The following is a 15,870-nucleotide window of genomic DNA, read 5'->3' on the forward strand; positions in this document are numbered from 1 at the left end:
TTAGCATGCTATTTTGTATTCATTAAACACTAGGAGTCTGATTTAAGACATAGTTCAGTGATTTAAAACAAATCCTTCCATGTGTGCTTCGCTTTAATGATTACTGAGTCACCACAGATCTAAAACAGGAAATAAGAGCAGCAAGCTGGGGCTTTTGTCATGAAACCAAAATCTAAAATTATAGTTAAAGCCCCATTAGTTGTCACACACACACAGGTGTGTGTGCGAAGTTTGTTCTCCGCATTTGACCCATCCCCTGGGGGAGCGGTGAGCTGCAGACACAGCCGCGCTCGGGAACCATTTGGTGGTTTAACCCCCCAATCCAACCCCGTAATGCTGAGTGTCAAGCAGGGAGGCACTGGGTCCCATTTTTTTCTAAGTCTTTGGTCTGACCCGACCAGGAAGTGAACCCTGATCTCCCAGTCTCAGGGCAGATGCTCTACCACTAGGCCACTGAGCTGGTATTATAGACAGTATCATAGAGTTCAGATTCCACTTCTGCAGGTAGCACATCACGACACTTTGCTGAGTCATCCTCTGAGTCAACATCTAATCAGGTAACTTCAAATGCGGAAACAAACATCCGTGGTTCAGCTTTATTATGGACCTGTGGATGGTGGGAAAATCCCTAAGGACACATCAACAGGACGGTACAGGACTCTTTAAAGATGAGGAAAGAAAAATAAACAGCACTTCAGAAAGGGGAGGAGATGAGTGGAACAGGCAAGCCGATATAACATGTAATCACATATCAGACCTCTGTAATTTCCTATTCCATACAGCAATAAATTCATTTATCTTAGTACTAATTGTGTTCTTATCAGTCTAAATTGCAAATGAAGCCATCCACACATGTTGTTACTATAGAAATTATAATTAAGGGTGTCCATAACAACAACTGCACTAGCAGGAATTAAGTTTGAGACATCTCAGATTCCCTTAAAACCCAAGGTGGCCTTTCTTACCTTCAATAGGCAGAATAGATATGCGTCATGTTCTGTGGTACTCTTGAGCAATGACATGCTAAATCAGAGGCGGAAACAGGGAGGTAAGAAAATAAATCATTTATTTTAGAATGGAGAACTCAAAGCGCTGCTCAACCTGATGCAGGAAGTACCAGGAAGTTTGTCAGGAGGTGGTTGGAGGGCATGCGAAGGAGCACTGGTTGGTCTGTGAAGAAGGGTTGCAAAGGGGTCTTGATGAAGACGAGGTCCAGAGTTTCTGCGTGGTGAGCTTATAAGGGTCGGGCGGTAGGGGGGTGGTGGAGAGCGGACAGCCAGGAGTTGGAGCTGATGAGAGGTTCTTGGAGACGGCTGGAGGAGATGGTTCCTTCCTTGAAGGGATAAGAGGAAGAATGATTCTTGGTCCTAGTCTAGCTGTCCGATAATAAATCTGCTAAAGTCTTTCCAAAACGTTGTAGCATGTGAACAGATCCAGAAGAGGTGCTGAACGGTCTCAGGGTGACTTCCACAAAAGAGCAGTTCACATCAATGTCCCTCTTAAACTTTGTCATATAACGATTAGCTGGGTAACACTTATGAAGTATTTTGAATGAAACTTCTTTGACCTTATTTGTCACAAAATACTTATTAGGAATGGTCCGTACTCTTTTCCAACTGATGTCAGTGACAAAGGAATTCCAATAAAAAAATCACATATGGAACAGATAAGGATTCTCTCTGAAATAAAGCACGAATATTCCTATGACTGTTTTTATGCTCGATAAGACAAACTTTTCCTACGTATGTGTTGACAGGGTCGGGAGGAGAAATAGGCGGTACAACAGGTAGAACACCTTTAAAAAGCATTCTAACACCCATAGGTCTTGCAGCAAACAGTACGGCATATTCTTTGGGAGTTGCTGGAAATTTATGTGTTTAGGAGTTCTGTGTAAGACATAAGCTGTCCATTAGTATTATACAACTGATTCACAAAAATGATCTGTTTCTCAACCCAATTAGAGAAAAACAATGACTTATTTTTATACACTGTGTTCCTGTTATTCCAGATCAAGTATGTATGGGGAGTAAAATTACGTTTATAAATCAGTGACCAGGCTAATAGAACTTGTTTGTGAAAGTTTTTCTGGAAGCTTTCCTACATTGTCGTCACCACCCAGGAGGCTCCCCATAGGCTCCCTGTCATCCAATGGAACAGAGCGGGCCTCTGACACCGGAAGCACTCCGCGTGCCTTCGCTATAACTTCCGGGTGGAATAAGCGAAGTCTACCAGCACATTTATTTGGATGAACTTCTGGATCAATTTCATCTCGCAGAATGTCCCGAGGCTCGAGTGCAGGGTTTGATCGACACATTACCATCTTCTCTCCTGAAGGGAGACTCTATCAAGTTGGTTAGTAGGCTGAGTGGTTGTGACGGTAGCCGGGTCGCTGGCTAACTGTGTGCTAGCAGGCTAAATGCTCTGTCACGCTTCGCCTAGCTCGGCTGCGAGCTGATAAAAACACCCGCCAGAGCGAAAATGGTCGCTCACCTTAGCGGGGCTGATGGTATGAGTGTTGTTGACTTCTGTCTACTTTACCCACGCTAATGTGAAATAAGATGTAAATGCTGCTGTTAGGCTAGTTAGCGTGGTTAGCGCCAGCTGATTGCAGATAGTCTTACTTACATATCAGGTTAATATTTGACCTGAAGGCTTTTCGTTTGTCTTGGTTTATTGTACATTGTGATTTTCTGGTTTGTACCTGAAGTGAACGTATTCAATTTAAGCGTTCATTTAAATCTAACGGTTCACAGGTGAGGGGTTGGAATCTGATCGTTCCCTCTATACCTGACCATGTTGTATGTATGTATATATGTATGTATGTATGTGTATGTATATATGTGTATGTATGGGTTAGGGTTAGTATCTAGTTAGGGTGTGTATGTATGTATGTATGTATACACACATACACTCCTGACATGATCTCAGCCTTCTGTGGTGCTTTACACCGTTCGGTTTTCCAGCAGAAGGAGATCACCGTCTGTAGTGTTTTGTGTGGAAAGTCAAACTAAACATTTGGTTAGCTGAAACCTTCAGTTTCCACACCGCTTTTCTGTTTCTGGTCATTTCCACCAGGGTTGCATTTAATTAAAGACGTGAAACTGTTGTAAGACTAATGAATGAAAATAAGCTGTTCGAACAGCGCCATAGAATGAAATGATGTAGTTTAACGTTTTTGTTTGTTTGTAGTTCAGTTTAGATGCGTGACAAAAGAAATTATAAGTGGTTAGTTACTCTGCATTTTCTTCTTTTCTAGAATATGCGTTTAAAGCTATAAACCAAGGTGGACTCACGTCAGTAGCAGTCCGAGGGAAGGACTGTGCAGTTGTTGTAACACAAAAAAAAGTACCGGTGAGTTCACGTCCTGCTGTTGTCTCATTTGTCTTTTTGGGGTAACTAGAGAACTGTACGTTCCGGTTCCAGCGGCTTCCTGGTTCCAGCTGGGCCCAGATTCACAGCATCGCATGGGCGTGTAGACATGCCAGGGCTAAGTACAATTACTTCAGCCTTAGCATCATTCAGATGTACAGGTGCTGGCCAGTAAATTAGAATATCATCAAAAGGTTGAAAATATTTCAGTAATTCCATTCAAAACGTGAAACTTGTACATTATATTCATGCAATGCACACAGACCAATGTATTTCCGATGTTTATTACGTTTAATTTTGATATTTATAGGTGACAACCAATGAAAACATCAAATCTGGTATCTCAGAAAATTAGAATATTCTAAAGGCCAATGAAAAAATGTTTGTTTCTCTAATGTTGGCCAACTGAAAAGAATGAACATGAAAAGAATGTGCATGTATAGCACTCAATACTTAGTCGGGGCTCCTTTTGCCTCAATAACTGCAGTAATGCGGTGTGGCATGGACTCGATCAGTCTGTGGCACTGCTCAGGTGTTATGAGAGCCCAGGTTGCTCTGATAGTCGTCTTCAGCTCCTCTGCATTGTTGGGTCTAGCGTATTGCATCCTCCGCTTCACAATACCCCATAGATTTTCTATGGGGTTAAGGTCAGGCGAGTTTGCTGGCCAATCAAGGACAGGGATACCATGGTCCTTGAACCAGGTGCTGGTGGTTTTGGCACTGTGTGCAGGTGCCAAGTCCTGTTGAAAGGTGAAGTCTGCATCCCCATAAAGTTGGTCAGCAGCAGGAAGCATGAAGTGCTCTAAAACTTCCTGGTAGACGGCTGCATTGACCCTGGACCTCAGGAAACAGAGTGGGCCAACACCGGCAGATGACATGGCACCCCACACCATCACTGACGGTGGAAACTTTACACTGGACCTCATGCAACGTGGATTCTGTGCTTCTCCGCTCTTCCTCCAGACTCTGGGTCCTTGATTTCCAAAGGAAATGCAGAACTTGCTTTCATCAGAAAACATAACTTTGGACCACTCAGCATCAGTCCAGTCCTTTTTGTCCTTGGCCCAGGCGAGACGCTTCTTGCGCTGTTTCTTGTTCAAGAGTGGCTTGACACACGGAATGCGACACCTGAATCCCATGTCTTTCATGAGTCTCCTCGTGGTGGTTCTTGAAGCGCTGACTCCAGCTGCAGTCCACTCTTTGTGGATCTCCCCCACATTTTTGAATGGGTTTGTCGTCACAATTCTCTGCAGGGTGCGGTTATCCCTAGAGCTTGTACACTTTTTTCTACCACATTTTTTCCGTCCCTTCGCCTGTCTGTTAATGTGCTTGGACACAGAGCTCTGCGAACAGCCAGCTTCTTTAGCAATCACCTTTTGTGTCTTGCCCTCCTTGTGCAAGGTGTCAATGATTGTCTTTTGGACAGCTGTTAAGTCAGAAGTCTTCCCCATGATTGTGGTGCCTTCAAAACAAGACTGAGGGACCTTTTAAAGGCCTTTGCAGGTGTTTTGAGTAAATCAGCTGATTAGAGTGGCAGCAGGTGTCTTCTATATTCAGCCTTTTCAGAATATTCTAATTTTTTGAGATACCAAATTTGGAGTTTTCATTAGTTGTCACCTATAAATATCAAAATTAAACGTAATAAACATCGGAAATACATTGGTCTGTGTGCATTGCATGAATATAATGTACAAGTTTCACGTTTTGAATGGAATTACTGAAATATTTTCAACCTTTTGATGATATTCTAATTTACTGGCCAGCACCTGTAAAAAGTTTGTAGCCATCAAGGAGCGCACATCCTCTAAGGCATCTACAAGCTTTGATATTGACCCATTGACCCCCTCTGAAGGGGGAGGTAGATCTGACAGTCGTCAGTATAAAAATGAAAGCGCATCCTGAACCGCCGAAGAAGATTCACCAACGGCAGTAAGTAGATGGCAAAAAGAAGCGGACCCAGTACAGACCCCTGTGGCACACCCCACTTGAGTCCCGCCCAGGTCGAGGAGGTTTCACCTACACTGACACACAAACTCCTGTCGGATAAGTAGGAGTGTAGCCATTGTAGGACTACACCGGCAATTCCCGCCCAATGTTGTAGCCGATCCAAAAGTATGTCATGATCGACCGTGTCAAAGGCCGCAGACAAATCTAACATCAAAAGAATGACAACCGTCTCAAGCAGCTTAGATAAGTAAGGTAGATGTGAGATAGGTCTGTGATTGGCCAACACAGTTTCCTCCATCCCCTTCTTTTTCAGCACCCTTGGTGCGTTCTGGTTTTGGTTTAATACGAGCCACAGGTCTAAGTTGTATCCAACGGCGGGCGGAACTGGCACCCAACTGGGCAATATCCCGGTGGGCCGGTCTGAGGTCGGTGTTTTTAGTCGTGTTTTATTTTTTTTATTTTTTCCATGTTCAGCCGTGTCTCTGTAGACCACCTGCTGCTGATGAGAGGATTTCTCCCGTCAGGAACAGGTGAGCTGCTGCCAACCCTAACCCAACCAGCTTCTGTTCCTAGAAACACGTTCTAGTCAGACTGTAGTGACCTGTTGTTTATAGTATTATAATTAATATGAAGTGAATGCACTAAACCCACAGGTGATTTGTTCTGAACTCTACATGATCGTGATTCGTGAGCGTGCTACATGCTAGCTGAGCATTAGCCACTCTACCCGTAGTGCAAATCCTTTTACAAAGGTTTCTCTTTGCTGCTCCCCATTCTCCTCCACAGCACCTAGATCACCACGGAGTGCTCCAGTTAATGTGTTCAGACTGTGGTGCGCACATTTACCCAAGCTTTGAATCAGTAAAAAATGAATCAAACCATTTTGTTTCAGCCCTAAAATGAACCTTGTTCAGTTACTGAGCAGAACAAAGTCACGGCATGGAGTTGACTTGTTGATTCCACCGTTTCCATCTCTGCAAAGTACTCTGAACACGTGACGTATTCTTGCCCAAATCGATAACCTTTAAAGTAGTTTGTTATCCTCTTAAAATAAAACACATATAGATTTCAACAAAAGTATCGTTAAGGTACCGCCGTCGTTACAGTAGTAGTAGAAGTACCTCCTGGTACCCAGCCCTACTGTTATATTTAAACATGTTTTACTTTACCATAGCTGCCCTTTCTCTGAACGCTCAATTCGCTCTGCTGCTGTTCTCCACCGAGTGTTGTGCAAAGTATAATAAAACATCAAGATAAATAAATAAACACAAGTTCAAGTGTTTATTTTTGTGAAATTGGAACTAAGTTGTTATGTCGGTGCTTTTGGAAAAGGTCTAACTTGATGAAACCTGTAGGAACCCTGCGAGTCTTTATGGCTAAGTCATGAAAAGCAGACTTTACAAGTACGAAGGTGTTTTAGCTGATGACGCTTCCTTAGACCGTATCAAATCAACATCAAGCCACGTTAAAGCCAGGCTCACCGAGCGTCCTGCTACACCAGCAGTGACTCTTCCACTCACATCATAACTTGTTTTGCTTGAATCTAGGCCTAAAAACTCCAAATCTTCGGCTTTTGTTTGGAGTTTATTATGATGCTTATTTGGGACCCTGGAACTGTGGAGGTGGACATTAAACACAGACCCTGCATTCACTGCTGTTTTACCATCGTGTCACCAACAGGACAAACTTCTGGATGCCTCCACAGTGACTCACCTTTTCAGAATAACAGACACTATTGGATGCGTCATGTCTGGGATGACGGGTAAGAAAACAACCCATACAGACATGTTTTCTGTCCTTTGTTAGAGTAGGAGGTATGTAACTCCTTGTTTATGCGTTCTGTTGGTTTTTACAGATTCAAACCCAAACCAGCATCTCACTGGTTGTTTATATTGAACTCAAACATGCTCATTTTTAATTCAAATCTCAAAGTTTGTACATATGGCTTCAAATAAGAGCTAAAGCCAGATTCATGTGATTGCTGCAAGTGGTCCAGTCACACTTCACTGGTAAACCCGGGCCAGGACTGTCTCCTCTGTCAGTCACAGTTCCCAAAGTTATGAAAGTCACCTATGAAAAAAGCATTTTATAATCCGAGCAGATTAAAGACGCGGGAAGTGGAAAAATTAGCTGGACTGAACCTTTCCACATTAGAAACTAGAAAGGGAACCAATTCGGCTTTGTACAAAACAAACAACAATAAATGAATAAAGTAAAACGGGAAGAATGAATAAATAAAATATTTAGCTGAATTAATGAAAAATAAAATCTAATTTAAAAATGGTGGCCATGCTTGTGACTTGGGATGGGTACCTTTGACATTTGAATCGATACCGGTACTTAACGGTACCAATTTTTGATACTTTTGAGTGTTTATTATTTTAATTCTCTTTTATAATTAAATATATATTTTTCTCAATATATAACAATATTTGATAAATATAACAATAAATAACATACAACTGTTTGTATTTTAACATCGTCCTTGTAGTTTTATAAGCTGACAATTGAACTGAAGCAAACATCTTTACTGTGAACTAAATTTACTGTGTATCTTCATTCCTTTTACCGTCTTTTTTCTTTTGATTTTTCCTACTGGGAAGTTAGAATTTCCGAGGAGAAGGCGAACGCACCATTAGCTGATAACAATGGTAGCAATGGAAGCTAACATATCAAGCTAACGTTATCTTAAACAGTTTATTTAGCTGCTGGAGCAGATTAAAACGATGATGCCTCACACTTAGATCGTTGTCGCTGGTTTCGTCTTCACCCAATCACCCGTCGCATTTAGTAAAGTGAAGCCAAACTTTAGAGCGCGTTCATGTTCTTCTAGTCGGAAATTCAGATTGCTGAGGAGAAGGCGAACGCACCATTAGTGAAACGGAAGCTAACATATCAAGCTAACGTTATCTTAAACATTTTATTTACCTACCGGAGCAGATTAAGATGAGGATGTCTCACTTAGATCGTTGTCGCTGGTTTCATCATCACCCAGTTACCCATCACATTTAGTGAAGTGGACCCAAGCGTTAGCGTGCGTTCTTTCTACCATGCTGCTCTGTTTACAACTGGCTCGCAGCGACCGACGACATAACGCTCTTGCGCATGCGCAGCTGTCTAGGCAAGTTCTCGTTGTGAAGGTCGGGTACCGAAACGAGGCACTGTTTCAAATGAAGTGAATCGGTGCTCGGTCGGTACTGTGGAATTCGGTCGGTACCCATCCCTACTTGTGACCCTCTAAACTACCTCACCATGCATTTAGCACAATCTGCAGTTAGGATGAGGACATGAGCCACCAGGGGGTGTAAGCTAGCCCCGGTGGTGTGTGCACATGTGCTTTATGCTAATTTCATATTACATTCTTGAAAACAGAACCATCTGTTGCAATATCCATCCTTCCATTTATGGAAACACGGAGCTGCAACACGCATAAACACTCGAGGTGTTTGTCCAGAGCCACTCGGACCGACCGCTGTTCCCACGGACATGGTTCGGTTTTCTCCCGCTACTTCCTCCCCTGTCTTTAGTCCCTGCTCCATTGAGGTCCCTGGCAAGGCTGAGTCAGGCCTGCATCATGATTCTGGCTGCTGATTGGCTAGGGGGCGGAGTCACTGGTTGCGCCAGAGTTTCCTGCCTTCTGCTTCACTGCCTGCAGCCACTTCCTGGTTCAGAGTCTGGCAAAAAGCCATAAAACTGAGTCGAGTGTCCAGAAAACCACCGACTTTCAGCTGCGTTGTTTCTGCGGATCGCACAGGTTACCGTACCCGGTTTACTGGTCACATGATGCTATTTGAAACCAATGCTGTGTTATCTCCATCGTGCTGTTATTGGCACGATCGACCTCGCTTTCATCGTTTTTCATGCAGCTCTATTCAACATGGAATTTATTAAATGGCCTGTATAGAAGCCCCCCAAGGTGCTTTACAACGCAGTCATTCACCCATCCACACTCTACATTGTAGCCAGAGCTGTCCCGGGGCTCACTGGCAGAACAGGGTTGCCGAGCACCAGCGGGCCACGCCCAAGGACACAACGGCAGCATTCTTCTCCAGGAGCCGGGTCGATCCTACAACTCTCCGATTTTGGAAAAGAAAAAGATCTTTCATGAAGCGCCTTTCAAGATAAAAATCACGAGGCGCTCCAACAAGAATTAAAAATAAAAAACGATTTAAAAATTGTTAAAATAATATAAAAAAAGAGTTGATAAAAAATGCAGCGAAAGGGAAAATGCATAGGACAGAGGGAGATGAATGGATCCCGGGAAGGGTGGACCCGGTAGAGCAGTGGTCTGAGCTGCCTGCTGCGGACCCTAACCCCATGTTTAATCTGTACTCGCCGTGCTGGTTCTAACAGTCGATTATCTGTCCGTCCCTTCTCCTGCGCCGACCACTGCTCAGCTGACAGCAGGTCTCAGGTCCAACGAGCCCGCTACGAGGCAGCCAACTGGCAGTACAAGTACGGCTATGAGATCCCCGTGGACATGTTGTGTAAGAGAATCGCAGACGTCTCACAGGTCTACACGCAGAATGCTGAGATGCGACCGCTAGGCTGCTGTGAGTACATTCATATAACGTTGTGTTAGATGTTTTCCTTATTTCACCTGAACAAGTCTTCCCGTGACCCCGCAGGTATGATCGTGATCGGAGTAGACGAGGAGTTTGGTCCCCAGGTATACAAATGCGACCCGGCCGGCTACTACTGCGGCTTTAAGGCCACCGCTGCTGGAGTGAAGCAGACCGAAGCCACCAGCTTCCTGGAGAAGAAAGTAAAAAAGAAACTGGATTGGACCTTTGAACAGACTGTTGAGGTATAAAAACACGCAGCAGCGCTGATACGAAGTGTGCAAGTAGAGCAGCTCCCCTTTAGCTGGTTTTACGGGCATCATGTTGACACAGACCTCAGCTCGAAGGCAGATGTGCAAATGTCTAACCATGTGTTTAACCCCCCCGTGCTTTCAGACGGCCATCTCCTGCCTCTCTACGGTCCTCTCCATTGACTTTAAGCCCTCTGAGCTGGAGGTCGGCGTCGTCACAACACAGAATCCATGGTTCAGGTGAACCCAACAATCATTTTGTTTCTGGCACTGAAGCTTTTCAGCCATCTTAAGGGCTACAAATAATTATCTCAGTTGTTTCATCACGGTGTTGATGTGAGCACCAAATATCTAGTTACAGCAAAGTTTAACAAGTATGCAGTAGAGACTAGGGGTTGCATGACTTCATCTTTTTTAAAGTCGACAAGTCAAGTAATGAAAATCGAGTCTTTTTTTCTGACGCAGGGAGGGGGATGGGTTGGTTCGCTGGAGTTTTTGACAATTAAAATTGCGCCCACATTTTCAAAGTTAAACACATTTCTTTTAACAACGGTAGTTTCTGCTTCAGCCCTCTCCCCCCTCCCCCTGCTTCAGCCCTCTCCCCCCTCCCCCTGCGCAGCGGCCGCAAACTCACTGATGCGCCTGCAGCCTCTCGGAGTTCCTGCTGCTCTAAACATTAAAATAATTATTTCATTTTCTGTTCCTCACTTCTGATTACCTTCAATGGTGTCTGTTTGTTGCAACCAGCAGGTACAAAAACTAGTTTGCTTTTGACTATTTTTCTCTCCTGTCTGTTTATTATCTTCCTGCATCTCCTCTCAATCCTAAAGAAAAACTGCTACCTGGGTTCATATATATTCACCTCATGAGTTACCTTTGAACTGCAGTTCTAAAAGATCTACCGACCACTAAAACAGCGGGGTGTGCGCTGCTCGCCAGCTGCATCAGTGAGGTGCGTCACTGGAGGACAAAACATGTGATGCGCTCTGCAGCAGCGAAACGCATCAGGCACAAATAAAAGAATAAAAGACAGAAAACATAAAAGGAAATGAGCCGACATGATCACACGTTAAATTTGCTTTTGAGGTGGTGACACCTAATTTGATAATGTTACTGTGGCCGTGCTCAGGACGCAGATGTCTGGAGCGCGTCAACAATCAGAGCTTTGCATGCGCAAGCTGGTTAAAGTTAGGACGGGGTGAGGGGAAGGTTAAATTGTAAGAGGGTAAAGGTCACAATTCGGTCAAATGTCAGTTTTACGGCGGGTTTCAGATACCGATGCTCTGGCACAGCGCGTTGCCTCCCAACGAGCAGGAGCTCACTTTCTTTTCCAAGAGAGGAGCCTGATAGCTAAAAGATCTGCCTCCCATCCTATTTTTAGATATTCTAGGAACCACCAGTAAACCTGCAGTCTGAGAGCGAAGTGCTCGGTTAGGAACATATGGAACAATCAGGTCACTGATGTATGATGGAGCTTGATTATTAAGAGCTTTATATGTGAGAAGAAGGATCTTAAAATCTATTCTGAATTTAACAGGTAGCCAATGTAGGGAAGCTAAGGCAGGAGAGATATGATCTCTCTTTTTAATTCTCATCAGAACTCTAGCTGCAGCATTTTGGACAAGCTGAAGACTTTTAACTACATTCTGTGGACTTCCTGAGAGTAATGAATTACAGTAATCCAGTCTTGATGTAATAAATGCATGAACTAGTTTTTCAGCATCACTCCTGGAAAGGATGCTTCTAATCTTAGGAATATTCCGAAGGTGGAAAAAGGAAATCCTACAAACTTGTGAAACCTGGGATTAGAATGGCATGTCCTGGTCAAAGATGAGAGATTAATGTAATGCCATTCAGGTCAGGTGATTGACTAAACAATTTCCTTTTCTGAATTTCTGGTCCAAAGATGAGAACTTCCGTCTTGTCTTGATTTAAAAGCAGAAAGTTTATTCATCCATTTTTTATGTCCTCAAGACAAGCCTGTAATCTACCCGGCCGATTAGGTTCATCAGGGTTAATGGATAAATATAACTGAGTATCGTCAGCATAACAGTGGAAGTTTATCCCATGCTGTCTAATGATTATACCAATTGGGAGCATTTATATAGTAAAAAGAATTGTTCCAAGCACTGAACCCTGTGGTACTCCACAAGTAACCCTGGAGTATGAAGATTTGTCATGTACGTTTACAAAGTGAAATCTGTCAGACAGGTAGGATTTAAACCAGCCTAACGCTGCTCCTTTGATCCCTACAACATGTTCAAGTCTTTCTAAAAGAACATTGTGATCAACTGTGTCAAAGGCAGCACTGAGATCTAACAAGACTAGAACAAACACAAGATTCTTATCTGAGGCCATGAGAATATCATTTGTAACTCTCACTAATGCAGTTTCAGTGCTGTGATACTCTCTAAAACCAGACTGAAATTCCTCAAACAGATCTAACGAGTGTTGGCATTGGGCGTTAAACATCAGAATTGTCACCTGGATGATTTTCAGTGTGATGGTTGTGTTTGCAGGACTCTGACAGAGACGGAAATAGACACCCACCTCATGTCTCTGTCAGAGCGGGACTGAGACTCGCCACCTGTTGGATTGACCGAGAGCATGATGCAGTTTCCAGAAGAAGACTTGGCTTTATTTGCTGTACCCCCCCCCCACCGTTACGTTTAATAAAAACCTTTGAGTAAAACATCTTCTGTGCCTCATGAACTTTATCCATCTACACAACATAAACCAGCCTTTAATCAGGTGCTTCTGCAGCAGCAGGTGGAACGTCTCAGAACACAAGCCCACCTCTGACTTCCTGTTGTGGTTCTGAGAACGTATGACACTGATGTTCTGAAAGGTTTCCTTGTATTACCGTACTCAACGCTGCAGTGTGGATGTGACTTGATTCTGTCAAAGAAACGTTTGTCTTACTGGAAATAAGACTGTTTCGTTTGAGCCCCTTAAGCCAACGGGCTCTGGTAGACGGGTGGTAGACAGGCTCGCTTCATGACTTCATTTTGGATATCTGGCCAAATGAGATATTTTAGTCCTAATTGAAGCAATAATGGGCTTTTAATGATTGAGGGAAAGTCTGTTCTGTAAAAGCCAAGTCCATCCTAATTCCTGGTTTCGTGTCACTGGGAAGTTCTGGCTCAGCCAGGATTTCCAGGTCAGCGTAAAGCTGGGGAAATCTACGAGGGATTTCCCCACGTTGGATCACTTCCTCTGCCGAGGGCCAATCCGGTCGTGCCAGTTCAGTGAAGGTTTCAGCACACTGTTCCTCCGCCGCCCACGGACCTTTAGGCTGACTCAGACCTGCTGCAGTCGCCCAACTCGAGGAAATCCTGAACTGTTCCTGGTATGGCTCAGAGGCAGCATCTGTTCGTCAGGCTGACGAGATGGAGGGAAATTCAGCTTCAACTCAAGTAAAACTTTTCCCACTCAAGAATTTATTTAACATGATAGTGTTACATTCACACAGACACAGTACAAAAATAATCTCTATATATACAGTATAGTACATCTGTTATTTACATCGTACGTCTACACGGGTACAGAAGCGTAGACGATTCGGTCTAGCCGTGGTGGCTTCTCCAGCACACATGGCCAGACTGGACACCATCTTTGGTCCTGTTCGCAGCCATGGGACCAGCACCTGTGCCAGAACCATGGCCTTTGGGGGGTGGCGGTACAGGGAGGGGAGGAAGACCTGCTCCATTCCCCCACGGGAGCCGTTGCTAGGCAACACCAGTAGCAGCCTGATGTTCACGCCTCCAGCCGAAGGTTTGCTTTGGATTTACTTCCCAAACTTTATGTCATCATAAACCTGGAGAGAAAAAACACCATGTTAACATATTTGAAATTCCTCTCCGATGTCACACGTTTGGATCTCTACTGACCTCATCCTCCGATAAGTCTTCCATGTCGCTGTCCTCGCTGTCGGGCAGCTCCCTCAGATCCTGGGCTGTCCTCTCGTACAGCTGGGAGCGGATCTCTTCATTATGGCGCCCGTAGGTGAGGTGGTACGGCGTAAAACCACCGTAGTTCAAGCAGTTGACGTCTGCGCCAAGGTCAAGGAGGCGGTGGACCAGTGTAGAGTCCTGGAGGTCGACGGCCAGGTGGAGAGCCGACCGGCCGCTGCAGGGCTCCCGCGCGTTAATGTCTGCACCCAAACTCACAAGACTCTCCACCAGAGATATATAACCGTTGACTGAGGCCAAGTGGAGGCAGTTGTGTCCTGAAGAGTAAAGGAAACTCGTAAACAAATAGATTCCAAAGCAACCGACTGAGTTTGGAGCCTTGAAACTTGACGCCTACCACTGTAGTTGCAGGCAGACAGGATGGAGGCGCGGTGGCGCTGGCAATTCTGGGTAATGACACCAAAGCAGGCGAGGGAGCCCTGCTTGCAGGCGATGTGGAGCGGCGTGTTACCGCGGTTGTCAGCCAGCAAGGGGTCGGCGCCGGCCTTCAGGAGTTTGTCCACCAACTGGGGCTGCTCGGTGATCACAGCAAGGTGGAGGGCAGTCTGCCATGAGCACACCAGTTCATGAGTAAGGAGTTCAAGGCCATTTGTGCAGCAGATCCACCATGATGAAGATGATGATGATGATGCATTACCTGTCTCTGGTGGTTCTGGGCATTGAGGAAGGGGTGGCCATGGGACAGTCTGATCATCTGCAGCACGCAATCAGTGGCTTCATGGATGATGGCCAAGTGGAGAAGCCTGGTGGAGGGGGAGTAAAGTTAAAGTAGCTGCTAAAGACACACACACCACACACACACACACACACACACACACAGCAGAACACAGCTCGGAGCGTTACGCCAACAACGGGAGTTTTGTCGGGTAATTTCCACCGGTTGCGGCTGACACTGATGTTCTATCAGTTACTGGCAGCGCGCCAGGGACTTTCCTGGAGCGCTCTAGCGCCGCCCAGACTGCGCAACTGCTGCGCACATCTGCAGTCTGCGCTAGCTCGTTTCCATGCATCTACTGTTGCGCAAACGCCGCGCCACAAGCAGTGGCCGTGAATGTTGGGGTTTATGGACGCCACTTACGTGTCTCCGTCCTCGTTCACTTCGGCCCTCCAGGGCTCCCAGTCCCCCCAGACAGACTCGCTCACGCGCAGTGCGTCCAGCTCGGTCGACAGCAGCTCCTCCTTTAGCGAATCTATTCCGCTGTCGAAGCGGTCCTCGTGGCAGGGCAGCGCCTTCCCGCGCTTGGCCTCCATGTTATAATCCGTGTGTCCGTGGTCAGCAGCTCGGTGTACGTCCATGTTGAAGTCGCGTGCGGCTCTTCTGACCAACTCCAGCACAAGCTCGGCACAGTTTAACAGCAGCTGGGAGGCGCTGCGGGTTTTATAGGGAGTGGGCGGGGCTTCGGCGGGGATTTCCAACAGCTAGGGAAATCACACCGGAGCTGTGCTTTTGAGAGAAATCCCCCCCCCACTCCAGCTGACACAGAGTGAAAACCCGTAGTTTCCTGCTACACGTCTATTATTTACCTGTGGTGTGTGAGACGCTCTCAGGACCCATGTCACAGGTGATTTCAATCAGTGAGGCGCGATGGGCGTCCATGAGGCTGACAGTCCCTGAATGCCTCATGAAGAATTCCCTTCTGAGCTTTGGGGAAATTCCATGCATCCATCCATTTTCTGAACCCGCTTGTCCACGGGGGGGGGGGGGGGGGGGGGGGGGGGCTGGTGCCTATCTCCAATGGGCAATCAGGCGGGGTGCACCCAGGACAGAGA

General features: G+C 45.5%; 2 protein-coding genes across 3 annotated transcripts; one reads left to right on the forward strand and one right to left on the reverse strand.

Moving 5' to 3' along the window:
* The first annotated feature begins 2,164 nt into the window (after positions 1–2,164).
* Positions 2,165–12,823, forward strand: LOC107396026 (proteasome subunit alpha type-6). Of its 2 annotated transcripts, none has more exons than XM_015975528.3 (7): positions 2,165–2,352; positions 3,257–3,351; positions 6,997–7,078; positions 9,714–9,869; positions 9,945–10,123; positions 10,275–10,369; positions 12,649–12,823. In XM_015975528.3, exons 1-7 carry the CDS (start codon positions 2,277–2,279, stop codon positions 12,704–12,706), a joined length of 741 nt encoding a protein of 246 aa, XP_015831014.3. In that variant the 5' UTR covers positions 2,165–2,276; the 3' UTR covers positions 12,707–12,823. The 2 variants fall into 2 exon arrangements, with proteins under 2 accessions (XP_015831014.3, XP_015831016.3); XM_015975530.3 differs by lacking the exon at positions 2,165–2,352 and adding an exon at positions 2,359–2,506.
* A 723-nt stretch (positions 12,824–13,546) lies between these two features.
* LOC107396025 (NF-kappa-B inhibitor alpha) lies at positions 13,547–15,606 on the reverse strand. Its single transcript, XM_015975527.3, has 5 exons — positions 15,179–15,606; positions 14,738–14,843; positions 14,438–14,645; positions 14,020–14,357; positions 13,547–13,946 (listed from the first exon to the last, which is right to left on the reverse strand). The coding sequence occupies exons 1-5, from the start codon at positions 15,394–15,396 to the stop codon at positions 13,917–13,919; spliced, it is 900 nt and encodes a 299-aa protein (XP_015831013.3). The 5' UTR covers positions 15,397–15,606; the 3' UTR covers positions 13,547–13,916.
* Positions 15,607–15,870: the final 264 nt, after the last annotated feature.

The sequence above is a fragment of the Nothobranchius furzeri genome, chromosome 2 (genome assembly GCF_043380555.1).
Source record: "Nothobranchius furzeri strain GRZ-AD chromosome 2, NfurGRZ-RIMD1, whole genome shotgun sequence".
Classification (NCBI taxonomy): Eukaryota; Metazoa; Chordata; class Actinopteri; order Cyprinodontiformes; family Nothobranchiidae; genus Nothobranchius; species Nothobranchius furzeri.

Excerpts from the sequence above, each read along its gene's own strand:
- LOC107396026 (XM_015975528.3), top strand. The coding sequence starts at position 2,277 with ATGTCCCGAGGCTCGAGTGCAGGGTTTGATCGACACATTACCATCTTC. Across the intron at positions 9,870-9,944 it reads GATGCGACCGCTAGGCTGCT|GTATGATCGTGATCGGAGTA; the intron begins GTGAGTACATTC and ends GTGACCCCGCAG. Across the intron at positions 10,124-10,274 it reads CCTTTGAACAGACTGTTGAG|ACGGCCATCTCCTGCCTCTC; the intron begins GTATAAAAACAC and ends CCGTGCTTTCAG.
- LOC107396025 (XM_015975527.3), bottom strand. The coding sequence starts at position 15,396 with ATGGACGTACACCGAGCTGCTGACCACGGACACACGGATTATAACATG. Across the intron at positions 14,358-14,437 it reads GTCTGCCTGCAACTACAGTG|GACACAACTGCCTCCACTTG; the intron begins GTAGGCGTCAAG and ends TTTACTCTTCAG. Across the intron at positions 13,947-14,019 it reads AAGACTTATCGGAGGATGAG|GTTTATGATGACATAAAGTT; the intron begins GTCAGTAGAGAT and ends TTTTCTCTCCAG.